The 26464-nt window shown below is 31.5% G+C and overlaps 1 protein-coding gene across 1 annotated transcript in view; it reads right to left on the bottom strand.

Moving 5' to 3' along the window:
* Positions 1-282: 282 nt before the first annotated feature.
* Positions 283-26464, bottom strand: part of LOC136970515 (ionotropic receptor 93a-like) — a gene marked incomplete at its 5' end in the record, with an annotated part of 62179 nt that continues 35997 nt past the window's right edge. Inside the window, one exon of the mRNA XM_067264954.1 lies at positions 283-532. Coding sequence (XP_067121055.1) covers positions 304-532 — 229 coding nt within the window. The remainder of the gene's footprint in view (positions 533-26464) is intronic.

The raw sequence follows: 26464 nt of genomic DNA, 5'->3' as shown, positions 1-26464 counted from the left end.
TGATTTTTAGAACCGCTGTTATAAAATCTTCACCACTGCTCCATAGTAAAACTTTGCATTATATAGAATTGATATCAATATATTATTTTAGAAAATTTCATAGAACTTAACGAATACACTTACACTTGCATACCTCAATATAGTGTAATGTACCTGTACCTCTAGCAAAAACATATGAATACAAGTATTAATTAAATGAAAAGTTTTCTTATAATATTTAAAACATGCATATTTTAATACTAAGTCTAAATTATTGCGTAAACACAAAATTTTCAACCTATTTCCTGTAAAACATTTAAATGTTTAAAAATAATGTCGATATACTTTAACTGTGAAGCATTCAAGAAATAAAATAACGAGTGATAAAGTATATCCAACTATTATAATTAAAAACGGTCCAACTAAATCTTTCATATTTAAAACATTTTTTGTTTCGGAGTTTTCTAAATGTGTTAGACGATTTATGCTGTTTTTCCTTACTTCATCATTCTCGAACTTCATTATAATTCCGGTTTCAAATAAGCGTAAAATTCTAAAATTAATTTTAAAAATATATTCGTTAAACATAAATTTAAAGCAAAAGACTACACAAAATATTTCTATATCTTACACTTTGTCGATGTTTTTCTTGAATGGAAATTTCTTGACTATACCTAATCCAACACTATTAGAATACAGTTGATCTGTAGATATCAGAAAATTTTCAATTCCCAATGGACTGAGATTTAATTTCATGACAACATCATACGTTATATGACCAATACGTTCTGTCATTATTCTATTTGCAAAACTTTCGTCAAATTGGGAATATGTGAATTTATTTGATTCGATTAATTTTCTCAAGGCCAGGCCTGTGCCCTCAGTTGATCGCTGTAAATAATTTTAATACTTTCAATTAATTTATATAATATGGAATTGAATTTATAGTAATCAGTGAATCATATAGAAATTATATGATTATATAATTTCTATATTATTCGTGTACAATATAAATTCATTCAAATTTTCGAATAATAGAGTTGGCAATATAAGCAAGCAATATTGAAAAACAGTTCACATAATTGAACAGTTTATGTTTTAAGAAGTCATTACATTTATTATGTGTTATTATAGATCTATACATATTCTTTATATCTAACGACATCATTCTAATATTTTTATGAATTTCTACTGTCTTTAATCCAGTTTCGGATTTACTATTAAGCTAATTAAGCTGAAGCTTGCGGCGTCAGCTTTGAAGGGGCCTCAAAATTTTTATTTTATATCACAGTTTGTTTCATTTATGTTGTACACGTCTTAAAGTAAAATAATTTAATTAAGACTTTCCCGTGTATTGACCTGTGTAAATAGACATATCTGTCTTATCCATATAATTAAAAAATGGGAAAGGAGCCTCAATTTTTTGTTAGCTTACAGCCATAAAAAACATAAATTCGGCACTATTTCAATCTCTTTCTATATAGAAAGCATAGTTATTTTAAAAATACTTTTGCAAGCGAGAGTTTTAGACTTGGAATAAGGATATCAAAAGAAGTGAAGCGAATATGCATTAATTAGAATAAATGTATTGGACCAAAATTGGCTGAATTAAGTATGAGAGCTATTGAAAATAACATGGTAGATATTAAAGGAGTGGGAGAATTTTCAGTTATGATGATAATTGTTTGATATGTTTTAATAACACCATAAATAATGAGTATGATGTATGACATTTTCTAAATAAAGCAGACAAGCAAATCTAGTTCTCATTAGAAAGTAATAAATTACAAAAACAAGTGTTTTTAGATGGATACATTATTGAACAGATTAGATAATATTTTAGTGGTTCAAAACACTGTAGAAAGTTGCGATATCAAAAATGATATATATTTTTACTCTCATATTCCCAATTACATACAGAAAAACTCCTTTAAGACGTATCAGAAATGTCAGCAGTACAACTATCAAAAAGACAAAAAAATATATCATATAATTATTATTTATTTCTTAAATGATTATCTTTTAGCAGTAATTCAAAACTGGTAAACAAATATATAAACTTAATATTAAAACAACGTACTAATAATCCACTTAAACTTATCAACTTATACACTAGAATGGAGTGTTTGAAAAAATTGAGTTTCAATTTTATACAAATATATCACTCCTGAATTTAATAATCTATTGCAAAGAAAATTATCTGTAGATTTATACAACATGGAAGATTTGGTTGCATTTGGTTTGTACCGGCATACCTCGCTTACGTTGCTAATTGGTTCCAGGAGACGCGACGTAACTCGAAGTATACCTGTACATACCTCTGTACTCAGAGTTAAATAAGAATACTTTAATTTTCCTTGTCGGTTTTTTCAAATATAGGCTAAACTTAATTTGTCTGAATTAAAATTATCTACTTAAAATTTTGCATAAGTATAATTTTTAAGTTTCTATTCTCCTACTTAAATAACATACTAAAATTTATACTCATAAAAATTTTGATGTAACAAAACGTAAAATTAATCAAAATTTAATCAATTCTTGAACAGCGGTAAAAAAATTAGATGGATGGCTATTATTTATTTTTCTGGATCAAATGATGTGAAAATTATTGTATACCTATAGCTAACATAGATATATGCGTATTTGTTCTAAAATTGCTAATGTTTTAAATTTAAAATAATGATGCCACACGGCATGCTAATTCTGTCTTTGAGATAAAAAATATATTTTGTTTCAGTTTCAAATTAAAAATATGCACATTATACTTACAAGAATGACTCTATAAATTGAAGTGTGACGATCAATGCTGATAGTATAATCCCCATTTTCTGCAGACTTCACTAATTCAGTAAATGTTCTGGGAACTTTTTCATGACCAGGAAATGTGATGAAAGACATTAATGCACCGCTATAACTAGCAGTAAAAATAAATATTGCAAACATCCATCCTGACACAATCATTCTGCAACTGTTGCCAGAAGGTGAAAATAATTGATTTCCTACGTTTAATAATACATTATTATAACATAATATTTTTAAAACTAAATTTGTTAATAATATTAGTTTTCATACAACCTTGATCACAAAATGATCCAAATAACGCCCAAGCAATATCGTATGCTTTTGGATGTTTTCTCTTATGCAATTCTTCGTATTTTCGAAATATAATTGTAAATAAAATTACACAGATGATAAATATGAAAATCGTTAATATCCACATCTGTAAATAAATAGCAAAAGTATTCGTAATTATTACATAAGTACAAAGGCAGGTATATAAAGGTAGTGTTATCTTTAATTCATGTTTTTTCTAGTTTTGAAATACGCTGTCCATTCGTCTTGTCTAGTTTGTCATTGCGTTCTTTTGCTTATCGCGCTGTCTATCTAGCTGTTAAGTAGTATTCAGATTCGAGTTCAGTTTTATTACAATTAAGTAGATATAAATTTTTCTACTCAGCCACTTGGCACTAAATTCTACACTTCGCTATTCGAAGCGGCACTTAATTATTGGTGTTCGCTACACTCAGGTTTTCTTTTAGACCCTTCGGGAGACTACGGCCTTGCAGCCTAAAAACTGCACGTCAACATCAAATGTAGATGGTACTGTAGCCATATGTACACCGTTCAGAGGGATCCTACCTTTCTCTACTGTCCGTCTTCTCTCCCTCCTTCTTTTTTACGCCACTTTCCTATACCTTCTTTTCTGCCTTCTAAATACTTTGTGTACGGCCGATGTCTTTCTTGTATGTATGTTATGTAATTTGAGAAATATCCCGGAACATCCTCGCAAATTTCTAAAAAATTTACTTTTTTCTGATTTTGTGTTAAAGTTGAAAAACTATTGAAAACTAAAAGTATAATTAACTCATAAACCGTCAGAACACATTTGTATTTATTAATTTTAAGTTTGCTTATTAGTTTTTTTAAATTTTTGCTTATTATGGCATGTCACATATTGTCTATAATTAATATGTACCTTGTTTGTGACAGGACTCTGAAAATTTCTTACTTGTAATATCTGGAATAATAGTGCTTATGCTGCCTTAATTTTTAAACATGCCCAGTAGCTTCAATAACTGCATTATACTAAGTTCTACAAATTGGACGAGGATACACCCGAGTAAGAAGTATGCTAATATGAAGTTTTTTTTCATAAACCTAATTACTAAAGCCAAACGAATTGCCGAATTATCGGGCTATAGGCTTGACCACTATTAAAGCAGCCGAGGTAGACAAATCAAGAATACTAGACGGCAAAAGAAGTACTGTAACGCATATCGTAAACGAACTAGCAATCTATCAGGATTCTCTTAAATGCATTAAATACGATTCTACCCACATCAATTGAATCGAAAAAGCATTCTCGGTTAGCAGAACTTTTCTTTATTAAAATAAGAATCAAATTGAGTGATCGGTGTATTGACCATCTTTGATTTTTAAAATCCTAATATAAAAATTTACAATTATATTTTGTATTATGTACTATTTAAATAACAAAAATTATCTGCTAAGTTAGAAATTTGACCTATATTCATTATTTCTTTAAATTTTCAACTTGATTTAAAGGCATAATTGTTGTCAGAATTGCATTTATTAATATATACAGGTATACCTCGAGTTACGTCGTTTCGAGTTACGTTGTTCTCGATTGTACGTCGTTTGTCAAAAAAGCATATAAAAAATAAAAATCAACTTTAAGTCACTTTATTCGACTTTATACCGTCCGCCACAAATATTGAAGTCTTAATATCACTAGAAAAGCGATAAAAGCACATAAAATCATACTAAAATATGTACAGTTACAGTAAATATTAATATAATCATCATAAATCCTACAGAACGAAACATGAAAACATTTGTATTTCTGTGCTATCGTCTTATTTAGCGGTCTTTAAGTGCTCATTATTGGCGTTTTCCACCGTAGTTTCGACTTACGTCGTAACTGCAGAAGTAAATTCGAATTACGTCGCCTCTCCTGGAACCAATTACCGACGTAAGGCAAGGTATACCTGTACATTGTTTTTGCAGAATAATAAAATAATTTCGAACGATACAATAGCCACGATTATTTTTTTCAAAAACGGGAAATTTTCGTTATGCATCGGCAAAAATTCATCCCGGAACAGAGAAAAATTTCGAAATTCGATACGGTAATTTCACCGAACATGCCTCGTCGTTGAGGCCTACGTAGTTTCAAAGATCGCTCTCAAAACCAGCGATATTAAAGAAAATTGGAGAATGACAACGAAACCTGCTGTGAGCGTCGAAGTGATCCCGCTTAGCAGCGAGTCTCAGAGACATAGTCTTGTTTCATGTACGGCTTTGCTGTTTTACTTGTTTATACATATTTTAAACAGCATCATTAAATAGTATATTATTTTGCAGGTTGCAGGACATATTAAGTTACGCAAAAATAAAAAATATTTATATCATTCGATTTTAAGTTTTATTTTATATCTTAAAAATAATTAATTATATCCCGGGATTTTCCGGTAATTAGGGGAACAGTTCACTTATTTTCCGGAATCCTGGGCCAAGCAGAAGGGAACTGAAAAAAACCCTAGTCATAAAATAGCAGTTGTTTGGGCATAATGTTCATTACATTATCTCTTTATAACAATAAACTGACGTTTATAATAAGTTAGAAAAATTTTTTATAGACTATATTGCCTGCAGGATTACTATATTACTGCAACGCAAAAATAATATGACTCACAGGAAACAGACTGAAAAATCTGCATATTTCGTTATTAGATTACATCATACATATGGAAAAAATAGAATAATGAAGAAAAAACATATTCTGTCTCTAAGCATTTATTCTTTATTGTCATAACCAACAAACGAAAATTTTTTTTATAATGCAAATGTGTTCACACACCCATGTATAAACGTGAGGCTCTATTATCAACACGTTGTATAAAATCAAAATTTCTTACAACTGAAATTGTGGAATAACATAGATTTTAAAATTTTCCTACTTCAAATTTAACCTTAACTTCTGATGTTTAAACATAATTTTGGTAAACCCTGAAAATTTAGTATGTAGGATCGTATATAACATTAGCAAAAAATAGTGTGTTGTTCGTGCAGACGACTGACTGTTTAGTGACTAAATAAATTACTGAATATTTGTATAAACAATATTTTCACTATATCACGTTTGACTGAAAACTTCGAAAGCAGTACTTTATATGTATACTACGAATTTAATATTTTTTGCGAGTCCGAATGAGAATAATATGTAGAAGAGTTTCAGAGGATACCACAAAACAATTTCTTATAAATTATTCATTACTGTTTAAAAATTTAATTGTGGATATCTACTGCACACAAAAACGGCATTTTATTTACAGTTTATTACTTAAAAAATATAATATAATTCTTCACTCTGATATTCAATTTACTATAACAAGTACGTGAGAAAGCTAAAGCTAAAATTAAATTGATTATACTTTTAAAATACTTTTGAAATAATAGAATTAAAAATTTTATTAAAAGTAATTCCATAATCAAATAAGACAGTGCATGTACAGAAGTGGAATCTTAGTCATTATATTACGATTAAAATTTCTAGAAAAAAATGAGCATTTTCTCATTATAAAAAATATAATAATGAAAATTTAAGTTGAAACGAATATTCGAAAATTATTTAAATTTTTTTATTTTTATAATCTTGAAATTATAAAAATTCTGTACTAAAATTTTGTAAAACTGTACAGTCAAACCTGTTTTTATGCGGTGGATAGGGACCGCATAAAAGAAAACGCATAAAAAAATCGCACGAAACTTCAACAGTGGCTATAAAAAATAATTTTCGCAACACAATTAAAAAAATATTTTTTTGTGCGGTGAATAAGGACCGCATAAAAAAAGTTTCACGTAGAAAATAACTCAAAACCGCACGAAATAACTAGGAATTGCTTTTTTAACTCCTTGGGCCTTTTTCTGCAATCCCTAATGGGAAAAGAATCCTCTAAGAATTTTATTTTTTATATTAATTAATTATTTCCACTTATATACAAATCTAACATTAACAAGTTAAAAATAATCGTTAAAAAATGATTTTATTTTATAAATATAGGTGCAGGAAGTGTTATTTCATTTAACAAGGCGTGAAATTTCACACCTGCAGTCTTAAGCTGGAGGGAAGCTAACTTACCTCATCTGTTCAAATATAACATAATATTTATGATTTTTATGCTATTAAAATAAAAAACGTATGAGAAAAAAATTTTACTGAATAAAAAATAAAAAAACCTGCTTATGTCTTAGAAAACATCCAATAAAGTTTTAAAAAATTTTACAGGAGTCAATTATGTTCCAATTTGATTGAAATTTTCATATACCGCACAAAAAAATCGCACAAAACAAATCGCACAAATAAAAATAATCGCACAGAACAAGTCGCACAAATAACAATCACACAGAAAAAGACCGCACAAAAACAGATTTGACTGTAATACTCATTATGAGATATTTTGTATTACAAGACATATTATCCATCATATATGTCAACTAGATTTTATTTTGAAGCATTTGTATTCTGTACTAGCATGTCAAAATATAAATTAAAATTATATTCTATACTACATAAATAATTTTCCTGGAAGACATGATTAGTATTTACCTGAAAAGAAAACGGACGAATTACTGCAGTTAATTTTGATAGTTGTGCTGGTTTACCAATAACGAATTTCACCGGGTCTACATTAATAATATTTGAATAATCCATGTATTTATATTGTTGAAAAGTTTGACTCTTTGGTATGGCAATGTCAACTGACTAAACGACAATATAGAAAGACAATGATTAAAATGTTTAATACCAAGTTAATACAGTATGATGAAGTAACATATATATTATACTTTATTTCCGAAAAAGTATTTTATGTCCTTCCAATTTCCTTTGTTAATTTTATAACTGTAATAAAAATATTTATTACAAATTAATGAAATAGCGATTTATAATTTTACATATATTTTAGATAATAAATATTGTATTTTTCTACGATATGCATGGACTATCTTACTTGAATCCGAGATAATCGACAAGAACGAGAAAAGTTCTTGACATAAATCCTGCATTTACATACTTCTCTTTATTTTCATCAACTTGAACAATTCCGGGAAACTTATAAATAAAACAAAAAATTTATTATGACATTAGAAAATAGTCGGTATTTTTTTTCTACAATTTTGTATTTTCACTATTTACCAATACGTATTTAAGAATGATAATTCTGGAGAGCGATGTAAGTTACATGATTTATTCAAATTCTATTAGTAAAACACGTATAATATTTAACTTTTCATATTTTTAAAGTAAATTACGGTTAGATGGTGAAGAAAAGTTCTGAAAAATGTGAGTATGAAAATAAATTATATTCTAAAAAACTGACTAAACTAATATTTTCTTATTGCACTAATTAACAAAATAACAAGCAAATTAGTAGTGGTTTCCGATAATAGATGTAAACAAGTAAAACGGCAAAGCCATATTCGGGACAAGACTATTTCTCGGAGACTGTAGTGAGTGTCCGAGACATAGTCTTGCATCAGTTTGACGCTCAAGCCAGATCTCGTTCTCATTCTCCAATCTTCTTTGGTATCGCTGGTTTTGAGCGCGATCGTTCAAACTTCGCCTACCACGACCACGAGGTCGTCCGCGATGCATTTTCGGTGAAATTAATCTATCCAATGTAGAAATTTCTTTCCGTTGCGTGTCGGCTTGGTTAGATTTTTGTCATTTCCTTACGAAAATTTTTCCTTTTTGGAAAAAATAATCGTGGGTATTGTATTGTCCAAAAGTATTTTTTGAGTTTGCACAAACAATAGTGGGTTGTGTCCTACCTTGTCTGTTGACATCGACCACGTGTTCTGCGTCTTTCCTTCTGCCGGTAAAAATTAACTGAGAAAATAATAATTTGTATCGTCTACGCGATATTTACAATAGTTTCAAGATATAATATAAATCCAAGATCGGAACGGCTGTCGAATCGAAAGGTTAACTAAATGAAGTAAAATGAGGCCTCTCCTCGTTAAAGTTTAGGAGAAAAGTGAAGTCAAAGGAAGAAAGTCACGCGGTGGCGCCCTCTGTCCTAATGTCAAATTTTAATCGGTCCCACGATTTTTCTATACTAGATAATGTTAGAAAAAACTTACTTGTAACGACATATAACCCTGTTTTAACGTGACGTTTAAAGCACTCCCAAATTTACAAAATTAGCTTACAAATTTTATTTAACATAGAAGATACTACGTGTTCAGTCCTAAGGTCGGAGTTCACTTCTTAGAATGACTGTGGGTCGTACTCTCCCCACCTCACTTCGGTAGGGCGAGGTACCTGCTTTGCCTGTTTGTAGAAAAAGGTCGCCATTTTGTATTTTATTTTGACTCGGTTCTCGGTCCCCTGACTACCAACAAGTCTGGCTATTTTTATCTGCAAATGATTTGGACACCTAATACTCTGTGCCAAATATCAACTCTTGACAAGTACTCCTTCATACCTCTAAGCTGGTAATAAAAACGGCAGTACGATTTTATAAACAAGACCATAGTCTTGTCAAAAAGACAGTATAATTTTCCGCTCAATCATTATTTAACCGTTACAAATTTAGGTTAGTTGTGGAACTGTATATAAATGAGCTTTCTACACTATTATTTTTGACCGATTACGTTAGATTTATTATTCAATCTTATAAATTGTTATATACAAATTAAATTTGTCCATCATGTTAATATATTCGAAGTTACAGTAAATATAAACATGTGTAATACATTTGCATGTCAGAAACAAAACATTCTAGTTTTTCACTTATTTCTAGAGCAAGAGCGGTTTTCAACTAACACAATATAACAATACATAGCGCTATGTTTCATGGAGTAATTACATGTGTTCACCATCTATCCTCATTTACCCTAAAACAGTATAAGTTATATCTCAAACGCGTTACTTTTATAATTTGACCAAAAATGTTATAAAGTTCTAAAATTAAGTGTATCGTTAAAACAACACGAAGTAAGTTTAAGTAATATATCAATACCTCTAATGTAAGAACTGCAAGAGTTACGTTCTTTAGCAAATTCTTCATATCTTAAGAAAAAAATAATTCATATTAATTTTTATAAACATGTTTTATGTCAAACTGTGTAAAGTTGCAAAAATATATTCTTTGTAAGAATAAATAATATGCTCAAAATTAATTTAACAACGAAAGAACTGGAATATTTTATATCAATATTTTGCTCATATTTAAATATTGGACATTTATATGAAATTTTATTTACTGAATCAAAAAATATTGAAAAAGTAATTATCAGAAAATTCTTATATTTTGAAAAGGTTCTAAAATTTGAACTCTAAACGTAAGCGATTTTTAAAATCTTATTTTTAAAGATAATTTAATTTTTTAAAGTATATAACTTAGGGAGAAGTGATTTTGTCTTTCAAAACTATCTGTAGAAACTGTCGAACATGGTATTTTTTCAAAACTTGTAACAATTTTCTCTTTATTAATTACATCGTTTCAGTTTATCGTATTTTAACATTCCAAATAAGGATAATGTTGCAACGTTTACGCTTTTATTATACAGTAACCAAATACTGTAGACTTTCACTGTTTCGTTTTGAGTTCAAATTTCATAGATTTTTGATGAACTTGCCAAAATTCTAAATGTTTTTTTCAAACCATATATAAATTAATTCTTATCAAGTTGTAGTCTCTTTAATCCGATTAACGGTAGACTGTCTCACAGCTAAACAGGTTTTATAACTCCTTTATTGGCTTTTTTACATATGCATTTCGGATCAGTGTTCTCACTCCTGATCCCTCCTCAGTGCTTTAAGTTCTTCATATACTCCCCAACACCCACACAGCACTCTCCGAGTTCTGTTTACATATCCGTTTGACAATATTGTTTTTTTTCCCCTTTCACCAGTGTACCAACAGTAATATGGCCTTTTTTAAAATTATTCCACACCTTTTTCAAAATAGTTTTATAAACACACTTTTAAAATAATCCAACAAGCACCACCTTTTACAATTCTAGAACCAATCAGTTCTAAAATTGTAAAAGGTAGTGCTTGTTGGATTATTTTAAAAGTGTGTTTATAAAACTATTTTGAAAAAGGTGTGGAATAATTTTAAAAAAGGCCATATTACTGTTGGTACACTGGTGAAAGGGGAAAAAAAACAATATTGTCAAACGGATATGTAAACAGAACTCGGAGAGTGCTGTGTGGGTGTTGGGGAGTATATGAAGAACTTAAAGCACTGAGGAGGGATCAGGAGTGAGAACACTGATCCGAAATGCATATGTAAAAAAGCCAATAAAGGAGTTATAAAACCTGTTTAGCTGTGAGACAGTCTACCGTTAATCGGATTAAAGAGACTGCAACTTGATAAACATAAAATACAGCTACTAAAGAAAATTTAATATAAATTAATTCTATTGTTAGTTTCACGTTCGATATTTTAAATTACTCTGACTAATGTCACTAATACTATTTTCTTTTTATAACAGTACTGTAAACAAAAGCATGTTACAATTGACATCAATTTAAATTTTTACCGCATCAAATATTGTATATTACATACTAAATTGGTTTGTACAGTAGGCCTAAACTATACAATATATATTTATATATTAATGTACTCTTTACTATTTACAAGCATGAAATAACTATTCTAAATAACTATTTAGTTTGATCAGAAAGGCCAAATTGAATAGTTATTTAGAAATTCGATTAGATAAGCCAATCGAATAGAATTTACAATCTTTGTTTTATTGAATAATATGGAAATTGAGAATTGTTTATTCGTAAAATGTTAAAAAAATTTTAAATATTCCGCGATATAATTAAGTAAACATAACATTTGAAATTTTTCTATACTCATGCATTACAGGTTATAAAAAGTCGTTCTGACAAAGAGATGTCCATTAATATAATTTGATTTTGATTTAGAGGATTAAAAATAGTTGTAAAAAATATTATATTATAACTTCGTGACATTAAGTTTGCTATTGTGGACTAGATCATCCATAAAATAAAAATAATATTTTGAAAGGTTTATTTTTGATTTAGTTAATAGCTCTGTATTTTATAATTACCAATATTTTACATAAATTGTCATTATTAAATGTATAAAATGTATAAAAAAATGTTGCATCACTACTTTTAACTACTATGAAATTAAAAATAACTTAAATTAATTTTCAAATTAGTTCGATATTACACACAATCTATATTACTTTATATAAATTTATAAATAATAACTAATATAAGTTCGCTGACCTGGTATTGATTGGGTATTTAAAATTTTATTTTCGGACACCAGTGTAGTACGCCAACTTCTAAGGGGAATCGTTAATCCCGTGACTGCATGGCTAGGGTCGTTCGCGTGTGAGTGTGGCGGAAGAGACACAGATGACAAGTATCTCACAAAATCCCGTTTATTTAAACATAAAGTAACTTACATTATGAAACAAAAACGTTTTTAAACACAATCGCCTATTCGGAAGTCCTCAGCGTCCATGTAGTTTCGTGGTTCGTCGATCGAAGGTAGCCAAGGGGAAGTGGTGTTAATCATTTCTTAAGGCAAGTGGGGAGATTCGTTGATTGGTGTCGGCAGCTCTGTCGATGGACAGAAGTACGGTAACTTCCGTGCGTTGGCACGGAGGTTGCATCGGCACACGTCTTGTCGCTCCTGAAACTTCTCGGAGAGTCCTATGTCGTGTCGTTCAAAATCGGCCTTGTAAATCTCAGTTTTCTCCCTTTTTGTCTACCTGATTGGTTCTATATCCTTCTTTCCCGCTCCCCTATTGGTCCCACCTTTGTTCTTAAGCGAAAAACGACCCCTGTTCGAGTCGCTTCGAAGAATCTACTTCATACCATCCATTAACTCTGAATAGATGGTGTTGATAGAACTTTGGAACGTACGCTCATATTTTTTCCCATTGTTGTCTAGTCTCTGACGTTTTATAATTTTAACGACCGACGCGATGTTTCTTTTTGTCGTTAACATTTCCCCTTTTCAAAATTTCTATGTTCTAACTATTTGTATACGAGTACCATGTCAAAGATTCATCTCTACTGGAAGAGTCTCCTTTACAATTATTAATCATTTACAATTATTGCGTACGGTTTTATATCAATATCATTTTTATTTATTTATTTATCTATTTTTGTTGTTGTTGCGGTTTCATATGATTTGCATAAATAATTCGATCTTTGATCGGTTTCTAACTATGAAAAGTTTTTTTTCTGGTTTTGTTTTAACAATGTTCTATTATAAATGTTTAATGTCAACCTGTTTTCGGGACCTCACACTAACAAACCTTAGTATATATCTTATTACTGGATATTTTTTAACCACACATTGTTTATTATAGTGTCATTAATATTTCATATTCAGTCGTTCTTAAAGTATTTCCTTTTTTTATCTTATTAGCATTTTATTACACCTATTTCTCATATTGATAAGAAATATTCTGTCACAACTTTCGTGTTTCCTTTGTTTATATGTTATTGCTGAGTTGTACTTTTTGAACCTGGTTTCACCAGTTTTATTTTAATGGGATTTTAATTACTTTTTTGGTTATTAACAACTTCATAAAAAATGGATTTTGTGTTAACTCTATATTTTTGTAACAGTCATCTGATAGCCTTTAATTTTTCTCAATATCCCAGATAATAAGTAAGTAAAATCTTTGCAGATCAAACTGAGTTTACAAGTTAAGAAGTAGGATTAAATCGGGCAGGGTGAGGTTTCGAGGTTTTTGTGGTAGTCTATATATATATAATTTTTTTTTATCAGGGTCTTTGAGAATAAATATGAAAATTTCGTACAGATCAAGCAAAGGGGTATATGACGACCTCAAGATGGGTTGTCCTATCTCTCTGAGGTTCTGGGATTAATGCAGGCAAGCATCCGCCATTAGCAAACTGACCCATCAGGACATCAGGAATTTTTCAATGGACCATTTGCTCATGACTGTTTCTTGTTTTAATAAACTGTATGCTATATTCCATTTGTAAAAACAAAAAAAAAAAAAAAAAACTAGTAAACAGCATAGAAGTGTTGTGTAACTTTCAACTATATTAAATTTCACAAAACTCTTATTCAACTCATAAATTTAATTCGGCTATAAGCTGTCATGGTATGGCCCACGAAAACAGAATACGACTTACACAAAATGACATGTATTACTTGAAATTATGAAATGATTGGCCCTAATCCCGACGTGAGCCGCTGTATCATGTAAACTAATATTCGGCTTGCCACAATATGCAGGTTTTAGCTTCTAACTTGAAAATCACTGATTATAACTAAAGTTGTACGCAGCAATGATTTCTTTGGACTCAGTACAGAAGACACTAAGTAAACCTGTCTTTAATTCATATGAATTGCCCACACCCTCCATTATACAGCAGGGTAGTTCATGTTGGAACTCAACATATCTGAGAAGCAACTTTTTATACATACAAGATAAGCAAAAGCACTGTCATCTTGCACTGAAATCAGTCTCAATTTGTCATTACAAACTATCGCTCAACAGTATTAAAACATCAATCACAGAATAAATATTTTTTTTTTTTTTGTTCACAATTAACATTTTCCAAATGCATTGTTGTTTTGTTTGTATGAAATGTTATATTATTAAAATGTCTTTGTTTCTCACCATTCGTTGACTTCGCTGCAAACCGGGTACAAGCCATAATGGACTTGTAAAAAGGCCATTATAATGCCCACAGATTTAAAAGAATTACAAAAATATCACCAAAATCTATGCAATGTTTTACAAATGGCGTTTTATATTAAATTGTCATATAAATATTACGTGTTTTTGTTCTTTAATTGAAAAAATTTTATAAAATTACAAGAATTTAAAATTAAAAAAAACGATTAGAAGCTATTTTTCTATTTCGTTATTATAAATTGACACACTTCATACGGACGATGTTCCATACAATTTTATTTTTCTAAAATAAGGCTCACTTAGCAACGTGGTATTCAAAATGTTTTAGCACTAATAAATAAAAATAATAACACAATTTTTACAAATTACTTTCTGGAAGAATGAATTATAACCTATTTCACAAGATTTTTAATATTTTCCAATACTATTGTATAATTTCTTATGGAAGAAACGCCTATTAGCTTTTATTCGGGATGTAGATTTGTAAGCTGAAATACCGATAACTTTTTAAAAATTACTGATGTAGAAAATGTAACAAGTATATTTAAGAGTGACTTCAATTTTCTTCTTTCCTTTTTTACGTTTTATTATTCGGAAAATACACCGTTAGAAATTCGTTGCATTCCATCACTTACATCTATTTACAAAATACACACAAAAAACACACATAGTGATACGATAGTTCGAGCAGCATGCCTTTTCTATCCTTACATTTGAGGAGGAATGAGACCCTTTCATCTGCTTTCTTCTTTCTACAGGATTTAGTGTCTGGACGTTGGCAAATTCGGACAAGGTCCAGCAGTTCTCTTGCAGTCTGTCCTCTCTAGGATCCCTGATTAATTTCATTAATTGAGCATGATGAATATTGACTTTTCCTGTATAACATATCAAGCCAAGAACAAAACCAAATCGGTTTCTCTTCCATCGAAAAGCTAGTCCTCGTTGACAAACACTGTGTACAGTACGATTTTAGTTTATAAACTCATTTGATGCTTTTACTATTTACTAGCAGGAATCCATCGAAATCTATGATTTTGTTCAATTAAATTAAAATCAATGAACTTATGCGTTTACATTACTAACATGTAACATTAACTTTTTTTACAATTAAAATAGCGTAGTTTAAAATTAAATGTGAGGTTCAATTTTATTTTATTACCTAAGTAGATAGCTGTGTTAAAATTTATTAATATTAGAAAGCTAACACAAAAAGTCAAAGGACTTTAATTAATGCGTAATTAGAGAAAAGCAAAATTTAGAATCGGAGATAGGGCAATGGTTTGTTCTAAGGATTAAAACAAATTAATTCCTAGATGATGCGCGAGTGCCGGGCATATTATTATCCACGGGCTCAATATTGTATAATTGCCACTCCGACACATCTGAACAATTGCATCTTTCTCAAATCTCTCTTCTGCGCTATCATGCACAGTGTAAGATCTTTAATTTCGTACCTGTTGTAACCTTGTAATATTTGTAACCTTAGGCTTTCTCTCAAACGAAGCTGCGCAGTATTTAAGCTTGCCAAATTAATATATAGATTAAATAGAGGCGTATGGAATTCGAATGTTAATCAAACATCAAATGTTCGATTATTTATAATACTCGAGTAACTAGCTTAAATAACTTATTTACTTATAATTTCAATTGAAAATAACATAATGTAAGCATAGCAAATATAATAAAAATTCTAATTATCGTTTAGTTTTTCTTATAAGAGGATATTTCTGTTTCGAAAAATTCTGCATCAAATTATAGAAGATAAGAAGAATATTTCTCAAAATATAATTATTACATTAAGAATATTGCCGAAATAATTTGAGTGGAGAAAACTTGTTATGAACAAAATTGATGATTTTCAGAAGCATTTTATTCTGACATGAGGATTCTCCTCTCTAATATAATCATTAGGCATTACAATTATATTAAATACTTAAAGATTTTTTAATAAAAATGCATCAACTCTTTGCATAAAAGCAGTTTAATACTAATATAAAACTACTAAAGTTTGTTAAAAACATTTTATACTCTTCACAACATATTTAATTATAACTAAGTTAAAAGTAACGTTTAAATGTAAATTCATTTCAATATTTGTTTTTTTTTTAATGAGTCTTCGTAAATGCAACAGGCAAAAATTGTGCTTTGTCTATTTCAAAAATTTACTAGCTTTTTTGAATTTTAATGCTTATTTTATCTTTATGATGAGGAAAGTTAATAATAAGATTCAACACTTTGTCTCTTCTTTATTAATTCGTAAACAAAGTGATTTTGGTACAGAGCTATTCGGATTTCAATTTTCTAGAACTACGGAAAATCAAGTAACCACTCATAAGATCCAATATTATTATTCCCCATTTAAAATAATAAAACAAATCATTGTAAAATGTTTAATGAACACATTATTGAAGAACACCCAAATAGTTTTTTAGAAAATATTCCATAACATTAATGTTTCTAAAAAATAAAAATTTCGTTTCAATGTGAATCAATATGCAAATATTTCATTTTTCTGTTAGTATGTTAGTTAAATGTAACTTTTCATTACTATTATAACAATTTAATCAATTTACTATTACAAAAGTGTAAATATACTGTAAATAAAATGGTAAAATTTAATTATTTTATCAATATTGACTTTACATTTTAAAAGTAATATAAAAAAAAACTTTACGTATAAAATAGTTTACGCTCAATTTCGCCGCAAAACAGCATAAAATATCTTAAAGCATAAAATATATACAATAAGTACATACATACAATATAATATATAATATATAATATATACAATATATTATATATTATATAATACTATATTATATACAATATACATATATATATAATATACAAATATAATATATAAAATAAGTTTTATAAAAGGAAAAGTAATTACACTTTTATCTAGAGCTTTTAGTGTTCGAAAAATTCTTAATAATTAAATAATAATGATTTAAATTGAAATAAATTAATAATTGTTAGACCTTACTTATCAAAGCAGAGTACCTGTTTTCAATATGACTGCAATCTTCCAACTAGGCAGCATTTGATGATGTCTATTGATCTGTGAAGTTAAAATAGCAGTCATCATGCAAACTTGAAATATTAATTTTAGTAATGGAAATTTTATGCACTTTAATTCAAATTTACATTTGCTATATATATTTTTCCAGATCGATAAAAAATACTTTAGTGAAGTTTTATACATTGGAATATATAAACATCGATTTACTATAGTTTTTAAATTTAATTTGTCAACCGTAATCAGAAAAAAGAAATCCTTAGGAAGTTAATTTAGAAAATTGCAATTGTTACACACATGTGAGATAGTAATCTTCATAAACTGAATATATATAAACTATATATATATACAGGTTGTATATATACAGGGTATATATATATATATATACACCTTGAGTTACGTCGTTTCGAGTTAGTCGTTGTTGATTTATACGTCCTTTGTCAAAAAAAGTATATGGAAAAGTAAAAATCAAGTTTAAGTCATTTTATTCGACTTCACGTCTAGGGATTGCAATCCAGCAGTGTTTTGAATCCAGCTGGATTTTTGCTGGATTGAAATCATTCCAGCTGGATCTAGTGCGGATCCAGGGTGGATGTATTTTTGGTGCAATGGTGTTATCTGTCTATCTATCTATCCTGCAATTTATGTTTTTTTTAATGAAATAAAACATTTTTAAAAAATACTTAAGAAGCTTTTATTATTTAGACTGGTCACTATAAATCAGTAAAACTTCTTACACATTTAGATAGTAAACTTAACTTTGGTTCGGTTTAACACTTGAGATAGAGATAATTAACTTTAAATGTTTAGTTAGATTATAATTATAATGTAATCTTTAAGTTAAATAATAGCAAAGGATAATTCTACTGATTAATTTATATTAATATATTATAATAATGTAAGGACGGATAATCAGTGGCTAAGTGGCTATCAGTCTTACCAGTTTTCATATATAGGCTCTACATATTAGTCTGTAGTTATTTATAAGTATATAAAACTATGTACTGGAAGTAGAATAAGTTAAATAAACTACACCTTTATTAATCCAGCAAAATTTAATAAAATAATAACGTTTTCAATCGTTTTTAACGATCTTCCTCGGTTACAAAAAAAATAGAACATTAAATATAGAACATAAAATGTGTTCGGAATAAATATAAAAATTAACGGAAAACGCCCAAACGGACAAAATATAGATAAATAAACAAAATAAATAGCGGAAAAAATATATACAGGGTGTTTTTTTTAAACTGACGGTACTCAGAAACATCTGTAGAGCAATCTAACAGCCGGACTGTCGCCAAATTTGAGAGAGTGACTAAGGACGACATGGAAAAGAGAGTCCGCGAAGAAAAAAGTAATACCTAAATTCGCCGGTAGAGGAGGATTTGGCGCTGTTGTAGCGAAAAAGTTACCAGCACTTCACTGAAGAAAGGGTCATCAGTCGCTTTTTTCCACTTGCATGGCCGCCTCGATCCCGGATCTAATTAGCCCCATGGTACTTTTTCCTGTGGGGTTACTTAAAGTCTAAGGTCTATCTTGGTAGTGTCTCAAACTTGATGACTTTGAAGGACATTTCTCGAACTGTGATGAACATTCCTGCGGACATGTTACGTTCAGCCATAGAGAACACGGTGTTCAGGATGCAATGAGTTGTCCAGCAGGACGGTGATCACATTGAAGAAGGGAGAAGGTTATTTGCTGATTAATTAAACTTTCGTTATTACACTGAAACCTCTGTCTGATTATTCATTCGTGTGTTTGTTAATTGCAGCTGGATTTTATGCAGATTCTTAGCTGTTTCGCTACAACAGCGCCAAATCCACCTCTACCGGCAAATTTGGGTACTACTTTTTTCTTCGCGGAATCTCTTTCCCATGTCATCCTTAGTCACTCTCCCAAATTTGGCGACAGTCCGGCTGTTAGATTGCTCTACAGATGTCTCTGAGTACTGTCAGTTAAAAAAAAAACACCTTGTACAGTAATACCTCGACTTACGCGAACCCGGAGTTACGCAATTTTCAAATCTCGACGATTCGTCTTTTGTTTGAGCGCCACGCAACCCTTGATCACTCACTCCCCCCAAACTATTGTTCAGCTTACAGGTTCGGACGTGTCGCGCGGAATCGACGCATAGCTACAATTTATTTTGTCTTATTTATTTCTGTGTTTGTTATATCTACGGAGACTTGAGACTCTACTGTGTCATCCAAACGAAGTAGAACTGATTCTTCTGCATCAAACAAGAAAAGAAAAACTCCATCTTTAATAATGTTAACTTTACATTCCAAAGACTTCGATACAAAAATGAAAATTTGTAAATTGGCAAAACTTGATCCTTTAGACCCAGTTCAATCAGATGATTGAATGACGGTTGGAAACTTGACAGAAGGCCTCAGTTTAATTAAAAAGAGGTTACAAATTTTAGAAAATATAGACTCCAACGAAGAGCGCATTTCTTCTACAAAACGAGAAATAAAAAAATTATTAGCATGCTACGAGGAAATTTTGCGGGAAAAAAAATCTTTGAGCCGTCAGACGAATTTGTTAGATCTTAGGAAGCCTTCTGTAACAAAATAACTTCGATATACGATTTAATTAATATAATTTGTTATACATATGTATTATCTAAGATTTTATTAAACGTTTTTTTCTAAATTATTGTTTTCTTTAGTCTCCGGCCCTAATTAAAAATAATTTGTATGTATTTATATGCGAAGTTATACCCCGACTTACGCGAATTCGACTTACGCTGTTATCGCTCGGTCCCACCTATCGCGTAAGTTCGGGGTATTACTGTATATAAGATATAACAACGAAACCAGCATTGTCCGTTAATAACATTAATTAATGTAAAAGGATCTCCACATGGTAGACAATGAGTCCGCATCTCTATGGTTTATACAACCAGTTGTCATGTGCGCCTTGCAGATTTCCAATCTCTCAAGATGTTTGACCGTTTGCCTGTTCGTCGTCGTTTTTATAATTGCCGCTTGATCCCATTGGACGTTAACATCCTTCTGTCTTGCGTATGATGTCAGCGCAGTGTTGTCAAGGTTCTTACTGATTGTATATTTGTGCTCTTGAGCCTTTGTTTTAAACTGCGCATCGTTGCACCCACATAAACAAGCTTGGAATTGAAACGTTGGTTGTGTAAAGGCACCGAATATATACCCGTTATTGAATTCCGATCCTCTTTCTTTTTATCGTTTCTTAAAAGTTTGAAAACAGTGGGATTACGTCGGTATACAATACGAAAATTATCAGACCTGGCAGTACATCTATGTATCTTGTTTTAAAAAAATGGGATGTAATTAAGCACTGTAAGGAACGTTATTTTTATTTTATTATTATTTCCGTTTTATTATCTTTTGTTTGGGGCTTATGTTTATTTAGGACGAAGGTTCCCCACCACTCTCTTGTTAGTAATGAAAAATGAAGATAATACAACTCGCGGAAAAAATAAGCGCCGTAGGAAAAATCTAGCGCACTTGCGCTGCCCGGCGGAAGTAACAGTCCGCAGAAAAAAATGGAGGGGGAGTCCCCACAATCACTAGTAAAGAAATACTTGATAAACCGTCTTAATATCCCAGAAAATTATGATAAATACTTTGTAAACGGTTTATAAGCTTTGTCGGAAACTTAAAGCTGCCAGAAAAAAAATTAATGTTAGCAACTAAGTATGTAAATAAGGGGAGTAACTCAGCTGAAGTGTGACGTTACCTCACAGTATAAAACCCGTACGTTAACCGAAGGAGAGGAGGTGAATTTCAAATCGAGGCGACTGAGAGCGAGGTAAATTCGAAAGCGAAGTATTTTCTGATAGAAGTCCAGATTGATAATTGGACGATCCAAGGTGTTAAAGAGGAGTTCGATTGACGATTTGACGATATCGAAAGGATTGAGGAAATAGTTATTCGTATAGTGAGGTGACAGATAGACGTTTAATTAGTAAGAGATTTTGTTCATAGTTTCTAAGTATTTGATTTGTCGAATTTTCAAAGGGGAATTACTATTAAGTTAAGCTAAGTAGCTGAGTTTATTGTCGGGTTGACTTGTTGATTTTCGTTAATAAATTTTGTTTGGATTATTGACATTTGTACGTAGTACATTCTAGTTGCTAATTAAATATATTTGAACTTTTGATTTGACTTGATATTTATCGTTATTATTACTAATTTTTCGGTGCACGCTTAAAAGCCCAGGCCTGGCAAACTAATCTCGAATCCGCGTAAAGTACCCGTTAGGTTAACGGAAGTTTTACCGACCGCAGTTAGTGTCGGTTTCCTAAGATACTAAAAATAGTACTTTACAGCACTATTCTGTTTATATTTTTTTGAAACACGTTTTATGTTCTATAGTTAATGTTGTATTTTTTTGTAACTGAGGAAGATCATTAAAAGCGATTGAATACGTTTTATTTTATTAAATTTTGCTGGATTGATTAAGGTATAGTTTATTTATAAGTAATTTAATTATTAGTGTTAGTAAAGTAGTGAGTAAATAACTAGTAAGTAATTAGTAGCAGTCTAGTAGTTAGCAAAGCGGCAACGCGACAACGTAGACTTTTGCGCAATTATTTAGAAAGTTAATTGAGTATTTGCGGATCCGCAGCGCTGGATCCAGCACCAAGTGCTGGATCCAGCAGGCCGAAGAATGCGCTGGATCCAGCTGGATTGCTGGATGAGGGATCCAGCAATTGCAATCCCTATTCACGTCTCTCCCCTACAAATATTGAGGTTATAATATCACTAGAAAAGCGTTAAAAGCACATACAATTATATTAAAATATGTGCATTTGCTGTAAATGTACAGCAAATGCTAACATAATCATTATAAATCCAAGAGAACAAAACATGAAAACATTTGTGTTTCTGTGTTGTCGTCTTATTTGGCAGTCTTTAATTGTAAATTTGACGTAAATTAGTTAATTTTCTACTATCGCAAAATAATTTTAATAACTGTATCTGTTATTTATTATTAAAAATCATCTTATTTTATAATGTCTTAGAGAAATCACATTTTACAAATAAAGAGCCCGCGATGTACTGTAAACATCATCAAATTGGAAACATGTAGATTTACAACTATGTACTGTACTGTACGTACTGCACATGTATTTGTAAATTTATATTACTTTTTTCTGTACTATACTAAAAACTAAAATTTATTTATTTGTAAACTTAAAATAGCTTCCTATTAACCATATATTATTTAAACTGCATTTATAAATAAAATACAGAACTGGTAATGGTAATTTGGGATTTAACCTAATGACAAGTTAATTCGACTTACGTCGCCTCTCCTGCAACGCATTACCGACCTACGGTGAGGTATACCTGTGTGTGTGTGTATATATATATATATATATATATTGTAAAGGTCGCCTTTGGTGGCCTGTGTCAAAGAAACCGCCCGACTGAGGTAATTGCTCCCACCTGGGGTCGGGGCCATAAACGGCCGGAAGGATCAAAGGTGGAGCGTCTCCACTTAAGGGACAATGTGTTGGCCACGTGCCGGCCAGCTTGAGAAAACAAGAATAAATAAAGCACGGACGCAAATGTGAGCTACGTCGGCGGGAGATAGGGCGGACGTCTTGGAAGGCTCTAAGAAGGGGAAGGAAGTGATTGGTCGCAGGAGGCAGTGCCAGAATCCCTTAAATTGGAAGGGTGGCAAAAAAGCGAGGAGAAAGGGCGAGAGACCTGGTACGTGGCGGTCTCTAACAACAGGCAGACCTTTGAGGCGGATGGAGAGAGTGTTCTCCTCTTAGAAAGTCCTCTGGAGAAAGGTTGTTGTAGAGACGGACGGCCACGAGGTTAAGCCATCTCCGGAAGAGTGACTCGTGTTCCCAGGCCAGCTAAGTCGACGTGCTGCATCACAGCTTCGATACTGTAGTGTACGTAATGCTATTACATAGTGTATATCTTTGTAAATATTTGTAAATAAACTGTATATAACTAATTATCGAGTGTGGAGGTGTGACTTTCAACGGACCATCAAACGGACAATCTCGAGGCGTAAAGAACGACTCGGGACAGAACATTTGTAAAGATCACGAGACGAGTAAGAAGGATCTTCACTTATATATATATATATATATATATATATATTCGTACAACATTAAATACATATCTATATGTGAGGTTAAACGAGGGTCGGTGATGGAAGATGATTCTTCCCTTCTGTACCTCTTAACGGCACAAGACCTTGAGGTCCGACCTCGTTTGTCAAAAGGATGACTAGGGATCGAGCGGTCAATGTTTATTTATGGACGAGGATCGTAGGATCCTGTTCACGTCAGGAACTGACACCAATCTATCAAATTTCTCGCGAATAGATACGTGTCATTTTCGGAATCGTGGGATGCCAGATGATGATAATGGAGGAAGAAACGCACACTCTTCTATAGTTAAATAAAAATACCCGTTCATTTTGGGATTGATATGAAATACATCAAGTAACATATTTGAAAGTATTATTTATATTATCGAATCGAATTAGTAAACCGTGTCTCGATTGACTGGACAGAGAGAGTTTACAAAACATCGCGAGTAGGATAAATACTTTAGTAATCCTGAGATTTGTTGACAAAGTCCAAAGAACAAGAGTTCGCTTGAATATAAGAGTGAAATGGACTGAAGTTAGATGGGATGGACGGCTTCAATGGCGGGAGATGATAGTCCACGGCACACACACAATCACTGGACAGTTGTCGAGACCTTTTTCCTCAGTTGCGTCATCGTTCGTTTTTCTTTTTTTTCGGGATCTCGGGATCGAGATTTCACAATGCACGTCAAGGGTGTAAGTTCCTTTTGACCAATGATGAATTACATGATATAATTATTTTTCAACAGTTAACTCATCTTCTACAAGGAAGTATTAACGTGGGAATGAAGGTTTATAATTAATTTTTACGAGAAAATTTGTCGGGTGTTTTTCAGTGTTTTGTTTCTGTGTTTGATTTAACCCTAACTTTCGAAAATCGGTTGGCAAATAAAATAAAAAATCGAAAATCGAATCTCGGTATTCTTATATTCGGGTCTTCACATCACCGCAGACTTTCTAAAATCAAGCTTACTCTTGACGAGCAAGCTGGATTTTTATGAAACGGATGAGTTAACGAAGTTGTTCCGGCTCTATATATATATTTTTTGTTGTACCGCGTTACAGTATTATTTCCTGTTATGTCGGAAGTTATTGACACGTCGCGATAACGTTGTTGACAATTCGTTGTTAATTACTCTTTCTCTCTGGTAATGATAAAATTGACAGGACTCAATTCAGTCACAATTCGAAATGGTCCTGACCACCTAGGTGCTAATTTACGTTTTAATCCAATAGGTATGGTAACCTCGTTGAGAAATACTCGGTCGCCCACATGATATGTGGGTATTTTGTGAGTTTGTCGATAGTGTATTTGTCTTTCTTGAGCAGCTTGCTCGGCATGTTTCTGTGCTACCTGATGAGCTTCAGCCATTCGGCATCTAAGTTCTGATGCGTAGTTGTCTGTGACGTCATATTTCGTTCGAGTGGGGCTGGTTACAAGATCAAAGGGATAGGTTGGATCTCTCCCATATAATAAAAAAAGGACTGTCGTTCGTAAAAGCATGTACGGTTGTGTTATAGGCAAAAAGGGCATAGGGGATCCATTCATCCCAGTTTCTCTGATCCTTAGCGACATAATGGGCGAGGATGTCGATTAAGGTCTTATTGAATATTTCTACTGCTCCATTGCATGCAGGGTGATATGCTGTAGTGAGAAGTCGTTTGATTTGTAACAATTCGCACACCTCTTTAAACATTTTAGAGATCAAATTAGGTGCTCGATCAGTAAGTAGTTGAACGGAAGTTGAGTGTCTTAAGACGATATGTGTAACGAAAGCCTTGGCTATAGTCTGGCTTCAGGTATCTGCTAAAGGTATAGCTTTGGCATAACGGCTAAAATGGTCTATAAAAACGAGTGTATATTTGTTACCTATGGTAGTAATAGATAAAGGACCTATGATATCCATAGCAGTTCGTTCAAATAATCGTGTTAAAGGAGGAAATAATTGTAATTCCTGCCTCTTGTCGCTTGTCCTTTCTTTTTTGTATAGCGCAACGTTGACAACTTTGACAATAATTTTTGATATCTTGTTTCATAGTAGGCCAGTAAAACAATGACTGGAGTTTTTGTTGCATCTTCTGAGATCCTAAATGACCTCCTATAGGTGTATAGTGATGGATATGTAGAATGTAAGGGATCAGTATAGATGGGATGACTAATTGATTTACGAATCTTCCTTGTGGGGAAGGAAATTCATGATGTAACACTTCTTCTTCGTCGAGGAAATAGCGTTCTATGTCTTTTGCATCATCTCTGTCTTCTAGACGTTGGATAATAAATTTCCATTTCTCCTCTCGTCTTTGGAATTCCCCGATTTGTGATTTTGAATAAATGGGGTCAACATCGTTGACTGTAGAAATATGTCGGACGGGGATTCTGCTTAACGCGTCTGCGTTTTTATGACAACTTCCTGCCTTATGTTTAATATCGAAATTAAATTCTTGTAAGAAAATGATCCTTCGGGCTGCTCGCGAGTTTGTTGAAGAGTCCTTGTTGCTAATTAACCATCTCAATGGTCGATGATCTGTAACTATTGTAAACTTTCTCCCATATAGGTATGGTTTGAAGTATTTTGTAGCCCAAACTGCAGTTAAGCACTCTTTCTCAGTCGTGCTGTAATTCTTTTCTGGTTTCCGAAGTATCCTACTAATATAGGC

The sequence above is a fragment of the Centruroides vittatus genome, unplaced genomic scaffold, assembly GCF_030686945.1.
Source record: "Centruroides vittatus isolate TY-2023 unplaced genomic scaffold, ASM3068694v2 contig_2, whole genome shotgun sequence".
Classification (NCBI taxonomy): domain Eukaryota; kingdom Metazoa; phylum Arthropoda; class Arachnida; order Scorpiones; family Buthidae; genus Centruroides; species Centruroides vittatus.
The sequence above is the reverse complement of the archived record's forward strand: the minus strand, read 5'-3'. Positions and strand labels throughout refer to the sequence as shown.